At 31.6% G+C, this 15,089-nt stretch overlaps 1 protein-coding gene across 1 annotated transcript; it reads left to right on the forward strand.

The window, feature by feature from the left end:
• Positions 1–4,474: 4,474 nt before the first annotated feature.
• Positions 4,475–14,916, forward strand: LOC118442165 (uncharacterized). Its single transcript, XM_085664765.1, has 11 exons — positions 4,475–4,798; positions 5,442–5,563; positions 7,949–8,104; positions 8,178–8,385; positions 8,487–8,611; positions 8,695–8,828; positions 8,913–9,178; positions 9,439–9,586; positions 9,651–12,587; positions 12,763–13,905; positions 14,168–14,916. The coding sequence occupies exons 1-11, from the start codon at positions 4,611–4,613 to the stop codon at positions 14,768–14,770; spliced, it is 6,030 nt and encodes a 2,009-aa protein (XP_085520891.1). The 5' UTR covers positions 4,475–4,610; the 3' UTR covers positions 14,771–14,916.
• The last annotated feature ends 173 nt before the right edge of the window (positions 14,917–15,089 follow it).

Raw genomic sequence — 15,089 nt, forward strand, 5'->3', positions numbered from 1 at the left:
GAAATAAATGGATTGCGATAAAATAAAAGAACATAAAAACAGGTGTAAATTCAATAGGCTTAGCTTATCAAAAGAAAAAAAGATTTATAGGATTGATACGGTCTAGCTTTTTCATGAGAGAGTCGTAGAAGAGAGAGAGAGAAAAAAAATAGGGTGGAGGGTCGATTCAGAAAGAAGAATAAAAAGATGTCATTGTTTTTTTGACTGCCACTTTCGATAGGAACATTCTGTAACGTGTTTACCATCTTCGAGCGGACTTGTGCGATTTTTTGGGTGATGATAATAATAATCGTCCAAAAGTTTTTTATACTGAACTGACAGATCCGATAGACCGTTTTACGTGAAAAAGAGAAATGAATGAGGAATGAATAAATCAAAGCGATCGCTCGTTCTTTGCAACGTTCATAAATATACGCAAACATGTACTTATTTACTTATATATTATTGTATTTGTCACCCTGTATCCTATTAAACGTATTGAATCGATGTTTCTTCTCCTAACACAGAACAACCTTCTAAAGATAGGATAACACAAAAAAAGAAAAAGAAAAAAGATATTCAAAAAAGTAGATCGAACGAACAGAGCGAGTGATCGAGCGAAAAATGCGCATTTCGAAATTTGTTGAACCAAGAAGCAATATTACGAATGCCTGTAATAATAATAAACGTTATTATATGGAACCTTTTAACCAAAAAGCAAAGAACTGACCAGCGAGCGAAGCACGACAACAATGCGTATATAGATTCTATAAGCAGTGTAAAGTTTAAGGTCCGATATACGCGTATTACGAATAAAAATGAACGAGAAAAATAAGAAAACGAAGAAAAAAAAGAAACTAACACACGCAGCCTGAGTCGCGACACAACATACAGACAACGATACACATATTCGTACTTACACATATACATGCACACACACACACATGCGCACACACACGCACACACACACACAGAAATATACAAATATACAAAATATTTTCGGTGTTCCTTCACGCATCTAATCTTAAAAAAAGGATAATACTAATACTATTATTAATAATAATAATAATTGTAATTATAATAATTATAATAATTATAATAATAATAATTATAATAATAATAATAATAATAATAATAATAATAATAATAATAATAATAATAATAATAATAATAATAATAATAATAATAATAATAATCACAACACACAAAGAAAAGAAGAGGAAAGTACACCGACACAAAACACGACGAGTATATATCGCGACAGAAGACCAAGAAACACGTAAAAATCAGTGATGCGCATGCGCGCGCGCGCGTTGATTATGAATACAAGAAAAACAATAATGAAACACGATGAAAGTCCCTTCATTCGTACGTGTATATGCTGTGCTTAGAAAAATAAAAAAGCGAGATTGAAAGTACACTTTCGGTGGAAAAAAAAATATCTATGCTCAAGTATCAATTTTCTTTCTTTTTTCTCTTTTCTTTCTTCTAGTTTCATTTTTTTCTTCTTCGTTCCGCTAATTGATTGTCAACAATAATTGCGAATTGTAAACGTTCGAGAAAGACAAACGAATCCTCGGTAGGAGTTCGATATTTCGGGACTTCTTCGTAAGGAATGAATTGTTCAAGTATGTAACTTTCTGATCGACGATCATGGTCTTTCGGCATGCTCTAAAGATCGCACGAAGCTTGCTCGCGCAAAGACAAGTTAAAAAATAAAACGAGATTTTCTCGTGGGGAAAAGAAACAAGAAAAAAGAAGAAAAAAGAAGTAGAAAAATGAGCGAGGATTGGACGCGAGTAGCGGGAAGAGTGAATGAGACTGAGGGTATAGGAAAGAGAAAAAATAATAAAAAAAAAAAAAAAATAAAAGAACAGTAAGTGAAAAGAGGATAGAGAGATTAAGATATTAAAAAAATAATAATAAATCCCCTTGTATAAAGTAGTGAGCGTAGTGGCTAAACCAGCAAACAAACCGATACAAAACAAAACAAAAATTACTGAATTATTGATACCGGAAATTACACAAACGAGTTTGTTGTTCAACATAATTATATATTGTATAACATTTAAGGAATAACGCGTACATACAGAGGAATAACGTAAAAGATGCGAAAAATAAAAAAGAGAGAGAAGAGAAAGCGAAAGAAACGGTTAGAGACGAAGGATTGAAAAGGATGACGATGATGATAATATTATATATACATATTGTTGTTAGATATATACATATTATATATATATATATATATATTGATATAAAAATGAAATAATTTAGGCGTTAAACAGCGACTCATTTAAACGTATATATTTACGCGTACACATGCGAACAAATACACAAACACCGTTCCTACACACATGTATAAACTTTCAAAAAAACATTTAAAAAATTATCATTCATTTAACACTAATAATGATGTACCCTAATAACATGTTACACTGATAACATATACGTACATATGTGTATATATACATACGATAGTAAATACAAATATGTATTTATATGTACGTGTATGTGCACATAAAAAAAAAGAAAACAATATAAACAGACGGACGACCCAAAAAAATATTACACAACATGAAATTCAACACGACATGCGAATTTTTTTTTCTTTGTAGCTATGTCCGCGCGTAGAGAGGGAAGGGGACGCTCGTAATCATTAAAAAAAAAAAAAAAAAAAAAATAAAAAACAAAGAAAGAAAGAAGGAAAGAAAATGAAGATAAAACATTAACACATTGCTGGGTAGTAACATGGCTCATTTTAACGTGAAAAATACAAGGAGACCTACTTTTTTGCCATTCGTTGCTCATCTTGACCCTTAAAACGATGTATTTACGTGAGTGCGAAAGAGGTAGACAGAGACAGAAAATAGAGAAGTTAAAAAAAACAAGAAAAGATAAATATCAGGAATTTCATGTAAGCTCTAACTAAAACGAGTCGAGGAGCTTTTTCTCCTATGTCGAACTTCTATTACCTTCGGTCAAAGAGAAAATGAAAACCAACAAAAAGAATTGCAATGAAAAAAAAAAGAGATAGTAAAAGGTTTCGACTTTTGCGTAGGATCGCGTTTTAAGAGTCGAAAAGGAGCCTGTTACGACTCGCCGTTTCAAAAAGTCGGGTTGGAATCTAAAAAGCCGTAAACGAAAGACATAAACGTTAGAGGTGAAAGAACAAAAGCGAGAAAAGAAAAAAAATTGTATGATATAGGGAGAACGTGAAAAAGAGAGAGAGAGAGAAAGGAGAGGAAGAAAAAGAGAGATAAAGATAAAAATAGAAATAGAGATAGATAGATAGATAGATAGATAGATAGATAGATAGATAGATAGATAGATAGAGAGAAAGAGAGAGAGAGAGAGAGAGAGAAAGAGAGAGAGAGAGAGAGAAAGAGAGAGAGAAATAGGAAAATAACGAGACGAAAGTGAGGAAAAAAGGGGAAAAAAACACGAGCTCTCCCCCTTTCTTACTTTATAAAATGAAAGACTCGATGGCATTATTATTTTCGCTTTTTTCACGTACCGAGAGGGAAAGAAATACGACGATAGAATATAGAAGCGAGTAAAAACGAATAAAAGGGGTGGGAGGTTGTAGATGAGAAATAAAAATACGATTAACACAAGTTTCGGGGCGCGCCTCGCCGTTATAGCTCTTAATATAAAAAGAAAAAAATAAAACAAAAAAAATAGAAAAAAGATAAGATAGCGTCATTACGACTAATAATTAAAGGAAAAAATGAAAATAAAAAAAATGAAGTAAATCATTAAGCAAGATTATGCGTTTATGTTATTTAGTTCTAACCACTGAAATGAGAACAAAAAAATGTAATAAAAATCAATCATGTTACCAAACGAATAGTCTCACCTTTATTTTTTCTCCCCTTCCACTTTTATTCTAATATTTAATATAATCTTTTAATTAGTAAATATCAGATATATTTATATAAATAAAAAAGGAAAGAGAAATGAAGGACTCGAAATTAAATTTTTCCAACAAATCTCCCACGAACTTTTCAATATTTTTCAACGCATTCGTACAATCAAACAAAATTAAAAAAGATATATATGTATATATATTTATATTTACACATATAAAAAAAATATAAAGAATGAGAGAGAGAGAGAGAGAATGAAATTAAATCGAGGAAAAAATAAATGTATTTCGTATGAAAAAAAAAAAATAATAAAAAGAAAAGGAAATTAAAAAAAGTCCGAGATAATGTCATTCCTAATAAGTAAAGGAGTAAAAAGTTGAATTGATCTATCTGGAGGCTCAATGCGTCTGTCGAAAAAAAAAGCCATCGTACATTTTCGCATAGCACGCATAAATATCGCGATATTTATGAATCGCACGTAAATTGATCCAAATTCCAATTTCATTGGGTAATTATTACGAAGTTCATTTAGCCGAGAATTACGACATTAAATCTTACTAAGCAATTTTTCAGACGTTACAAATTTTTTTTCATTCCTCGATCTACCTCATTAAACGAAAAATCGCCGAGAGTTTAACAAAGTTACGTTAAGCCTACGTGATCGTCCACATTCTCATACAAAAAAATTTGTTCTCCTTTAATACGCGCTTTTCGTGATGTAACTCTTTTTCTAATGAAATTAAATAAAAATTACAATAAAAAAAAATGAGGAGACAATGGAAACTCGAATTAAGTCTTTTAACGTGCCTGGCAATTTTTGTGACAGGAGAACCCTTGTTGAATGATATAACGCTGCAAGTGAACACGAGAAAACTGGTCTCAGTAAGCAGCGATAAATTTCTCAGCCTTGCTATCGATCCACTCGCTATACTTACATCCAACGATGTCTCAGCGTAAGTATGAGTTATATAGTACATATTACAATTACATGAAATGTCTCGTTTTATTTCTTTTTGTCTCTCTCTCTCTCTCTCTCTCTCTCTCTCTCTCACACTTTGAAACGATTAATAAAAAAGATAAAAAGACGATTCATTGGGTCATACATATGTATATGATGAAAAAAAAAAGGAGAAAAAAAATTTCATTTCGTTTAGAAATTTTTTCATTGCGTTTCATTTCGTTTTATTTCGTTTTATACGAACGTTATGAGTAATAACAAAAAGTGAAAAACAACGCGAATAGTATTGCTGATGATTGAAATTGACAAATTTGAAATCGATGGGAAAGAAAACGTTCGAACTTACGTCAACGATAAAATGCAATAACGACGTATAAACGTTGGATGTTGCTTGCACAGGAACGAGAGAATCTCAACGAGATTGGAATGAAACGCGAGCTGTTGTGCAGCTTTAAACGAGAACGCGATTCAATTTGAGGGGGATTCGAAAATGAAATCGAACGTGCATACGTTTTCGATTGAAATTTTGTAGCTCGATTCGGCGCCGATAACGAACGTAGATTTTTTATTGGTTCGACGTTGAAACCGCACAAATTGTTTAGGATTTCAATAGTCCTTCGATCAATATCTTTTTTTAGAAATTACGAAAGAAGTATACAAATGGCCAGAGCCTTAAGTCCTGCATATCTTCGACTTGGTGGGCCTCAAAGTAACTTATATTTACTTGGTGAACACAACGACACGAACTACGTTTTTTCAGGTAAGAATAATACGCAACCATCGTGCTATGACAAATTTAAAATTATAATTTCTATTAGTAACAAATCACGTAGAACATTAGATATTAATATCTATTTTCTTTTTCACTCTCTCTCTCTCTCTCTCTCTCTCTCTCTCTCTCTCTCCTTCTCTCTCTCTCTCTATATATATACATACATTCGGAACGATAAACATAAATCGGTAAACGGAAGCAATTATCGTATCCAACATATTCCCGATATTAATCCACGATCGTTTATGTATCTTTCTCGGGCAATTTCGCGTGCAATGTGCCGTTACAGATGGATTCGCTGGCTAAACAATACATTGTATGCTTGCATACGTCGACTCAGAAAAACGATAAACATGAACATGAATGCGCCTTCTCTAAGGAAAATAGAAACTTTCTGTACTTTTCCTCTCGAGAATCGAATACGTTACTTAAAAGAGAAAGAGAGAGAAAGGAGAGAGAGAGGAAGATAAAGACAGAAAGAGAAATAGAATTGAATTTTCTTTTGATTCAGACACACTAGCCATGTCCACTCTAATTATATATAAGCAAGGCAAAACTCACTCGACGTATACCCGATACCATACTAATTAAGGTTTTTCTTTTTTGTTACAATTCTTCCCCCAGCAATATAAATCCACTAACACTCCTTTTTAAACATCCAACCAAGAGCTTTTTCCAATGATCGTGAGATGTAACACACGATGCACCGTTTTAAAACCTTGTATGCTCGTTATATTAGTTCGCACGATTTTCCCTGAGAACAGGTTAATGCAGGATATATAAAAGAAGTATTATCTACTCTCACTATTATCCTTTTCACTAGTCTTTTGATCTTTTAAATAATATCCAATGAACAAAATTATCAAAATCGATTATACGTTTATTCATTGATATTCTGTAATTGTTTATATAAATTTAAAATATTAATCTGAAAATATGCAACATACATTTACACATGTGTATAAATAGATAACCCATCATAAAAATTTAAAAACAAATTTACAGTTCTTATCGTTAATGTTCTGACAAACATTTGAAAATAATCTTTATTCCATCATTTATTAATAATTTTATTAGCAAGTGCCATTTAACAGACAGCAAGTTATTTAAACTCTAGCGATATACAATATGTATTTATACGTCTGTATTAATGGGTTGTCTATCGTAGGCGGTTTAAAAAGCAAATAATATCTATCATTAATATTCTCATAAATATTTTACATTTCACTTTCTACGATTTGAATCCAAAGTGAGTAGATATACTTCCTCGTCATTCAATCTTCCATTATTACGGAAGTGAATCCGCAGAACGATTTGGGATTTAAGATGGAACAGAGAGCAACCTCGACTCGACAATACCTCCGCTCGTAACCATTTCCATCGTGCCCGATTTAACTTGTCTCGCTCTAATCTCACGATCGCTAGGGGATAACTCTTAATTGTCGAGGCTCCATTGCAAACGGTGCTGAATCATTGCACTTTTGGGGGATACTCTCTTCTAAAAAAAAAAAGAAAAAAAGAAAAAGAAAGGAAAAAAAGAAAGGAACCCTGTCTCTGGTTGCGATTTGAATGCGATCACAAGGCGGAATAAAATCGGCATACCAAACTATGTTTTAAACTTAAATAGTAGACCTAGTTAGTAATCAGACCCTAAAATTTGCTTCACTGATTCGAACTGATAAGTATTTAACTTTCGAATGGCAAACAGGAGTTTAGAGAACCTAAACGTGGGCAGAATTATAGTCGAAAATTTCATTCCTGCCGCAAGGAATTGAAATAAGAAACAAAACGTGAAATTCTCTTTTCACAGAAATACACGCATCAATACTCTAGATAAAACAAATATTTTCAAACTATTTATTATAGTCCATTAAAAAAGCTCTCTAAAATTTTCGAAACAATAAATTGAGATATATTAACGAATCGAACTTGAAAGTTCTAATTAGAAATGCCAAGTAAAGAGCTAATTCAGCATTGGAATGTGAGCATTTTTATTTTCCCAAAGGTAAAGGAAAAAGGATAAAAGGGAAAAGGTAAAAAGTAAAATGATATCTTTTCGTGTAGAAAGATAAATGAAATGCTCGTATCTGACGTACGTGACTTATCAATGAATTCGTCGAACATGCGTGGAACAGTCATTAGTCTTTGGCGATCACTCGTTAGTCAAGCGTCTATCATTCACATTGACGTGATCGAGGGTGGCAGCGGTGGAGGCTGCACGCTTGAACTACTCATACTTTTCACGAAGAGTTCGGAATTCTCTCCTCTATTACTTGTCAAGCGGGATTTTGACAAATTTGATTGAAAAGATGAAGAAAAAAATGAAACGTTCGTCGATAATTAAAGAGGATTAAAATTTTAATAAAAATTTAGAAAGCAATTGGAGACGGCTCCATCAATGGGCTGGAAAGACTGGTCTTGATGTGATTGCCTGCATATCACCAAGATTCATGACTAATGATAGCGAACTGGATCTCGTTTCTTTGACCGATCGAATGGGCTTCAATGTCAGCTGGCAATTGGGATATGGTTAGTATGAGAACGATATTGATCTTTCAGAACTTTGGGTTCTCAATTCGCCAATGAGAATTGTCTTTTTCAGAGTGCCAAACGAGATGCGACTTTAGTGGCACCGACATTGGTAAATACGTTCGAATTTTGCGGAATAAATTGAACGCCATTCCAAGATATTCAAATAGTATTATCACTGGACCGGATGTGGTCGCTTATGAGACTAAAGAACAACAGGAATATCTTGAGAACTTTTTTAGCGAAGCTGACGTATCTCTCACAGCTGTCACCTGGCATCCGTAAGCTTATCTCGATTGCAATTTGGATTGATAGAACGAAATTAAAAAAAAAAGAAAAAAAGAGAGAGAGAGAAAAGAAAAATCCCGTAATATTCTTGCAGAGATTTCGCTGGTACTACTTGGAACGACGAAGGTGTTTTTATGGATCATGATCAATTTTTATTAGATAACAATGACCTCTACAAAATTATAGAACGTGATACTGCGAAGAAGCCACTTTGGATTGGTAAAGAGAATATTGATGGATCATATGGAAATCAATTTCAATGAATGATTAACAATCTCTTTTTTTTATTCATTCAATAATAGCCGAATCTAAATATGAGACAAGCAAGAATCAATTTCTCGGTGCACTCGCCTGGACCAACAGATTGGGAAACACCGCAAAACTCGGAATACAAGTTCTAATGAGACAACCAACCGATCTCTCGAAACCAACTCCGGTAAGTTAATCGCTTCGTTTACGAACTTACAAAGGCGATTACGATTGGCGTTATTACAGTGATAAAGTTTGTAACTTCTTATAGGATTATTGGGTATCTGTACTTCACAAGAAACTAGTCGGTCGAGAAGTTTTAGATACGAGGATTCAAATAGGTAACAGAAGCCATGTGCACTTTTATGTACAATGTACAAAAGCTTCGGCTACTTATGAGAAAGGAGCCTTAACGATTTTTGGTATAAATTTGACACCAATGAAAATACGGGCAAATCTAAAGGGCTTAAAAATAAAAAATCTTCATGAGTACGTTCTAATGCCAGGCTTCGATGCAGAAAATCAAATGTTCTCGGAGTAAGTAATTTCATTTAATTAAAATTATTCAAACGTTTAATTATCTATCGAATTCGATTATTTAATTGTTCTCCTTTAATTACATTTGAATCTTTCATTGATCAATTATTTAATCAAGTCAATTAAATTAGGTGGATAAATTAATTGAATAAAATGAACAAAATTAAATAATCAATAAAGTTAATTATCCGATTACTTAAATATTCGATTAATTTTCTAAACTATAAATCTTTTAACTAAATTATATTCGTTAATCACAGAAGTGTCCTTTTAAATGGCAAACCATTGAGCTTTTTCAAAAAGACAGAATTACCCGAATTTGAACCAGTTATATCGAACAACGAAAAGGGCTTGAGTATTGAGTTACCATCAGGTGGTATAGGATTTTGGGTTGTACCCGATCAAAAGGTAATTCATAAAAAAGATAAATATCTTTACGATATAAGTACGAAATAACTTTCGATCATTGCAGATAAAATTCTGTATGGGTCATGATATTCAAGAAGAGAATCTAGTTGAAAGAATGTTGAAAAAGAAATTGCAGGAGAGTCAGATCAAACAAAATGAAATACCGCGGAAAAGAAGATTAATCGATCGGCAAAAAATTATTGTACATCAGGAAAATAAGAAACGAAGGAGCTTAGTCAAAAGAGAAATAGATGATAGAGAATGGAAATTAAAGAAAATTGAAATGCAAAAGCAGATCGAGAAGTATGGAAAAGTTCTTAAGGGAAAATTTCCACTAAATGAAAGTAAAAAGTCTACGAGTGAATCTGTCGATCTTTCCGATTCGTATTCTAGTTGGAAAGCAAATAAGACAGTGGAAGATTTAAAAAAATCTAAGAGAGATTTTGACAAATTTTTATCCAATTTTCAGAAGACCGATCAAAAATATATACCGGAGAACAATGCAAGAAGGAACAGGCAACCTTGGATTCTTTCGAGTTCGAAGAAAGAAGAAACCAATGAGAATAATTCTTGTGAATTTTTCAGAAAGGAACCAATGAAAAATTTCCCGATTGGTGACGTTTTCTTAGAAACTGATGATTCAACGAAGAAAGAAAAGGATTATGATTATACGAAGGACGAAGATGATAAAAGGGAAAAAGTAGAGCTAAAAGTATGGAAAGCACAGGCTATGAATACAAGACCGATCAATCATACCAAACTCGACAATACTTGGATAGATGTTGACGATGATTATCGTGGTTATATACAGAATGAATTTTTCGAGACCGTGAACATGTCGAATGTGCGTATGAAAGAAAATTCGAATGATTACAGGAATATTTTGGAAGCTGAAAACATTAAAAAACACTCAATAAACAAAGAAAATGACAAAAAGGAAAATATTAAAACAAAAACTATCGCAGACGATGCTTCAGATCTCGCTGAAGAGAGACGAATCAAAGAAAATAATCTGAATATGTTAATGAACTATTATTCAGATTCTTCAGTCGGTAAAAGCAATAAAGAGAATCTCGAAAAGCATTCTAAAGTAAAGACTCAAGGATCCAAACTCGGAAACTCTATCGTGGCTTTTCTAGATAAAACTAAATTAACGTTGCCTGATAGAAAAAGAACCAAGACTGTTCCTATTGAGAAAAACGAGATGACGGATCTCGATGTTTTAAATTATTCCAATTCAATCGATTTGCCGATGCACAATCCGGCTTATAGCGATTTGAAACAAAATAAAAGATTGAAGAGAAAAGTAAACGACTTGAATATGATACTGGAGAAAGAGATGATCGATGAGGACGATGAAAATTTGAAGGATTGTCGGTATAGAGTGATCAGAAATTTGAACGATGACTTAAAATTAATTCGTTGTAAGGCAAAGCGACACGTAAATGAAAATTATGAAGAAATTACGGAATCTGATAGCGATAACGTAAGGACTTATGATACTGAATATTATGAAGAACCTACAGAATCTAATAATGAAAACGTAAGGACTTATGAAATTGAACATTATGAAAAAACTACAGAATCTTATAACGAAAACGTAAAGAATTATGAAACTAAACATTACAAAGTCTTTAGAGAATCTGATAATGAAAAAGTCAAGGATCATGAAACTGAACAATCGAAAGCCGATCAGCAGTTGGTGGAATCGATTGAAACAGATTTCGATCAAAAGGATGATCATGAAATCGACAATTCGTCTATGCTTATGGCAGAGCTAAGAAATCACTTGTCTGGGACTTTTCAGGATGTCTCAGAAATAAACAATTCTATGATAAATGATTATGAATTAGGAACTGAAGAAGACAAGTTTTTTCGTGGCCCTTCGGGGCAAACCAAAGAAAAGAAAACAACGATTAATTTTAACAAGAATACTTACAGCATTACTCCGAGGCTTTCACAAAATATTCCATCCAAAACTACTGAAGTCTGGTACGATAAACGCACGTCGTCTTCGAGAGAAGCAGAAGAAACAGAAACAAAGAAAAGCGAAGATCTTACAACCGCAACACTCGACCGAGAAATATCGTCCAAAAGGATCACGAAACAAATAAGAAACGATCAAAGTCGAAGAAAATCAACGAACGAGTTATCGAAAACTTCGAAAAAGTTAGTCCCAAAGACAGTGGATTCTTCAAAGACAGAAATAAAGTCTAATTCGAAAAAATACGAGATAACGGAAATTCCTGAAGCTCCGGACAACGAAACTTTAATGGTCTTTAAAAAAGAGAACGAAAAGAGAAAGAGGAATACACCAAAACTGATCTCAAGGGAAAAGGACAAACAAGGACAACATCAGCATAATTACAGGAAACGAAAAAAGACACTGAGGCAAAAACTAAACGCAAAAGAAGAGAATATCTTGCAGCAATATGACGACGAGATATCGAACGTGGTAAAAAGAAATATAAAGGAGTATAAGATAAAAGATAAAAATGGTAACTTGAAAAGAAAGATAAGAGAAAATTTTAGAAATAACGAGGACTATGAAAACATGACCGATCTAAAGAAAGTTGGATACGTTTCAACTTACGAACCGATAGATTACGATACGTTAAAAAAAGAAAAACAGATAAATCGAGAAAAAAAAAGAAAATATATTCCCCAGGTAGCTATCATTGGGCCTTTGAAGAAAATCCAAGAAAAATTGATCAGATCTAAGAGATATCGTAATCTAGAGGATCCACGTGTCATATTCCATACAAAATACGATGGAACAAATTCAAAATTAATTCAATCGTTAGGATTCCCATATAATATTATAAATGAAGGTAAACGAAACGATAAGGATCAACTTGCTTTTGATAAAAAATATTATGTTCTGGTCGATTCTAACAAAGAGAAAGATCCATGGATGTTTCGGTATCAAAGAAAATCGGAGGAAAAATTGAGGAATGCTTATGAACATAATGAGAGAGAGAAATTGCCGGAAAACTCGAAGGTAAATTAATTTTCATTAGACTTATTGAAGAACAATCCATATTGCAATATAATTCGTAAAAGTCTGATTTAATATAAAGAGTACCATGGAAATCAATAAGATAACTATTTCATATTTTTTCCTTATATCATCTTCTTTTATTTTCATTCTAGTAATCGATCATTTCCTTTTCTAGGTTCGTACGTTAGAGATACCCATTACGTATATATACGACAAATCCAAAGAAACAATCAATTCAGAAGAAACATTGAAATCACGAATGTCGAAACATAAAGTTTATGCTATTGATTCTACGATTTACAAGGATGACGATCCAAAGTTGCAAACTCGTGAATATTTTTCTGAATTAATGATCTCTGATAATGATTCAACGGCAGACATTTACAATTTAATTCTCAAGCCAAAATTGAACAGAGGACAGAAGAATAATCAGTATCAAAGAAGTTCACCGATTTTATATGTTTTAAACACAAAAAGACAAAATGACTTACAGAAACAATCGGATGTCAAATCATATGTTTTGGAACGTAGAAACACGAACGATCATTTGGAGAAGGAATTTGAAACTGTTAATAATTCTACGAATTCCGAACAAGACGATTCTGAATCGGTGGAAGAAGATATTACGAAAGAAGATGAGTCGATTACAATAAATCGAAGTTCAATGAAAAATTCGGAAAAAAATGAAGAAAATTCTAAGACTGACGAAAATCAAGAAAGCATTGAGAATCATCGAGCTCGAAGAGATATCGAAGAGATGAATTCAATATTAATTAAAAAATTACCATTGTCGCTGTATGAAAAAAATAAAATTACATGGTCAAAACTATATAATTATTTGAATTTAAACAAGGATTTTTCGATCGATAAATCGGTCGAGAATTCAAAACGATTTTCAAAATTATTTAAGAAATTAAATTTTATCGAAAGTATATTTAATAATCCAACAAAAAAATCACTATTATCTTTCGACACACATTTCAAAAAAAATCATCGAATCGACAAAGATCTTTCGAAAAAAACTATTCCTTTTTCAAAAGATATAGATTTTATGGAGAGTTTAGAACACAATTTATTCAATAATAGTGTATATTTCAAATCGGAAGAAAATGAATCTTCTATAAACGGAATAGGAGGACATGTAACATCTGAGAAACATTCAGACGAACTTGATAAAGAAATACTGAACGAGATAAACCATAAAAATGAAGATTTTAGCATGAAACGAGATACAAATGAATGCTTAAAAATGTTACCTTTGATAATACAAAAAAATAAGCGTGAACATGGACAATTGCAAGAAAAAAACAATTACGAGGTATATCAAAACATATTTAAATTAATATTGTAATTTATAATATATATATATATTATATTAATATTGTAATATATATATATATATATTATATTAATATTGTAATATATATATATATATAATTACAATAAATATATATAAATATATATATATATATATATATATATATATAATTACAATAAATATATATAAATATATATATATATATATATATATATATATATATATTGAGTTTAGTTAATCTAATTTAAGTAATATTTTTTAGATAAATTCTTTACAACCCAGCAAAATGTTTCAAAGTAAAAACGAAATGGTTAAAAATCCGAAATTAAATTTAAAACACGCATACAGTTATATAAATGAAAATAATAATAAACCATTAGAATATATAGATCATGAAAATTTAAATAAAGAATCAGAGAAACTTGATCAACTTTGGGAATTCAATCCATTATTAAGTTCGGAAGAAGAAAACTATGTAGTAGATAATTTTTTGGAATCTTTTTTACGGCACGATTCCCTGATGAAGAATAATGATCATAAGAATGAACCGAATGTCAGTAATAAATCATCGTCGTTTCTTCAAGAAGCTATTCCAGAATTAAAAGAAGTGATAACCGAAAGATTTAATACAGCCCAGAACGTAACTAAATCTTTGAAAGAATTCACGGAAAGCTTCGATAAAAAGTTTAACGAGACTCTACTGAAAGATGATAAAAATGAAACCGTTGAAAATGCAATTTCGTCCACGATCATGCATTTTTCAAATGATGATAAGCCTACCAGCATTTTTCAAACGATTATAACGAACGTGCAAAAATTTTTCACTTCTTTCTCTGACTTTATTCGTACGCTCCATAGAAAATAATAAATTTATAATAATGTTATTTCATTTATATTTCATGCCTTCATACTATTTCTTTTTAAAAATACATATCATGCAACTTAACTATATCTTTATAATACTTAATTGAAAGTATCAGATTTATAATAAACTATACACATGCATCTAAATGTAGGGATATAAGAGAGAAAAGAAAAAAAAGGATGGTGTAATAAATAACAAATAATATTCTATGATAATTATTATACGATCCCTTTAATATATATATTACATATATCTATACATAATATATATATATATATAAATATATATATATATATATATAATATATATGTATATGTAT

Source organism: Vespa mandarinia, chromosome 2 (genome assembly GCF_050613455.1).
Source record: "Vespa mandarinia isolate Hongniang chromosome 2, ASM5061345v1, whole genome shotgun sequence".
Classification (NCBI taxonomy): domain Eukaryota; kingdom Metazoa; phylum Arthropoda; class Insecta; order Hymenoptera; family Vespidae; genus Vespa; species Vespa mandarinia.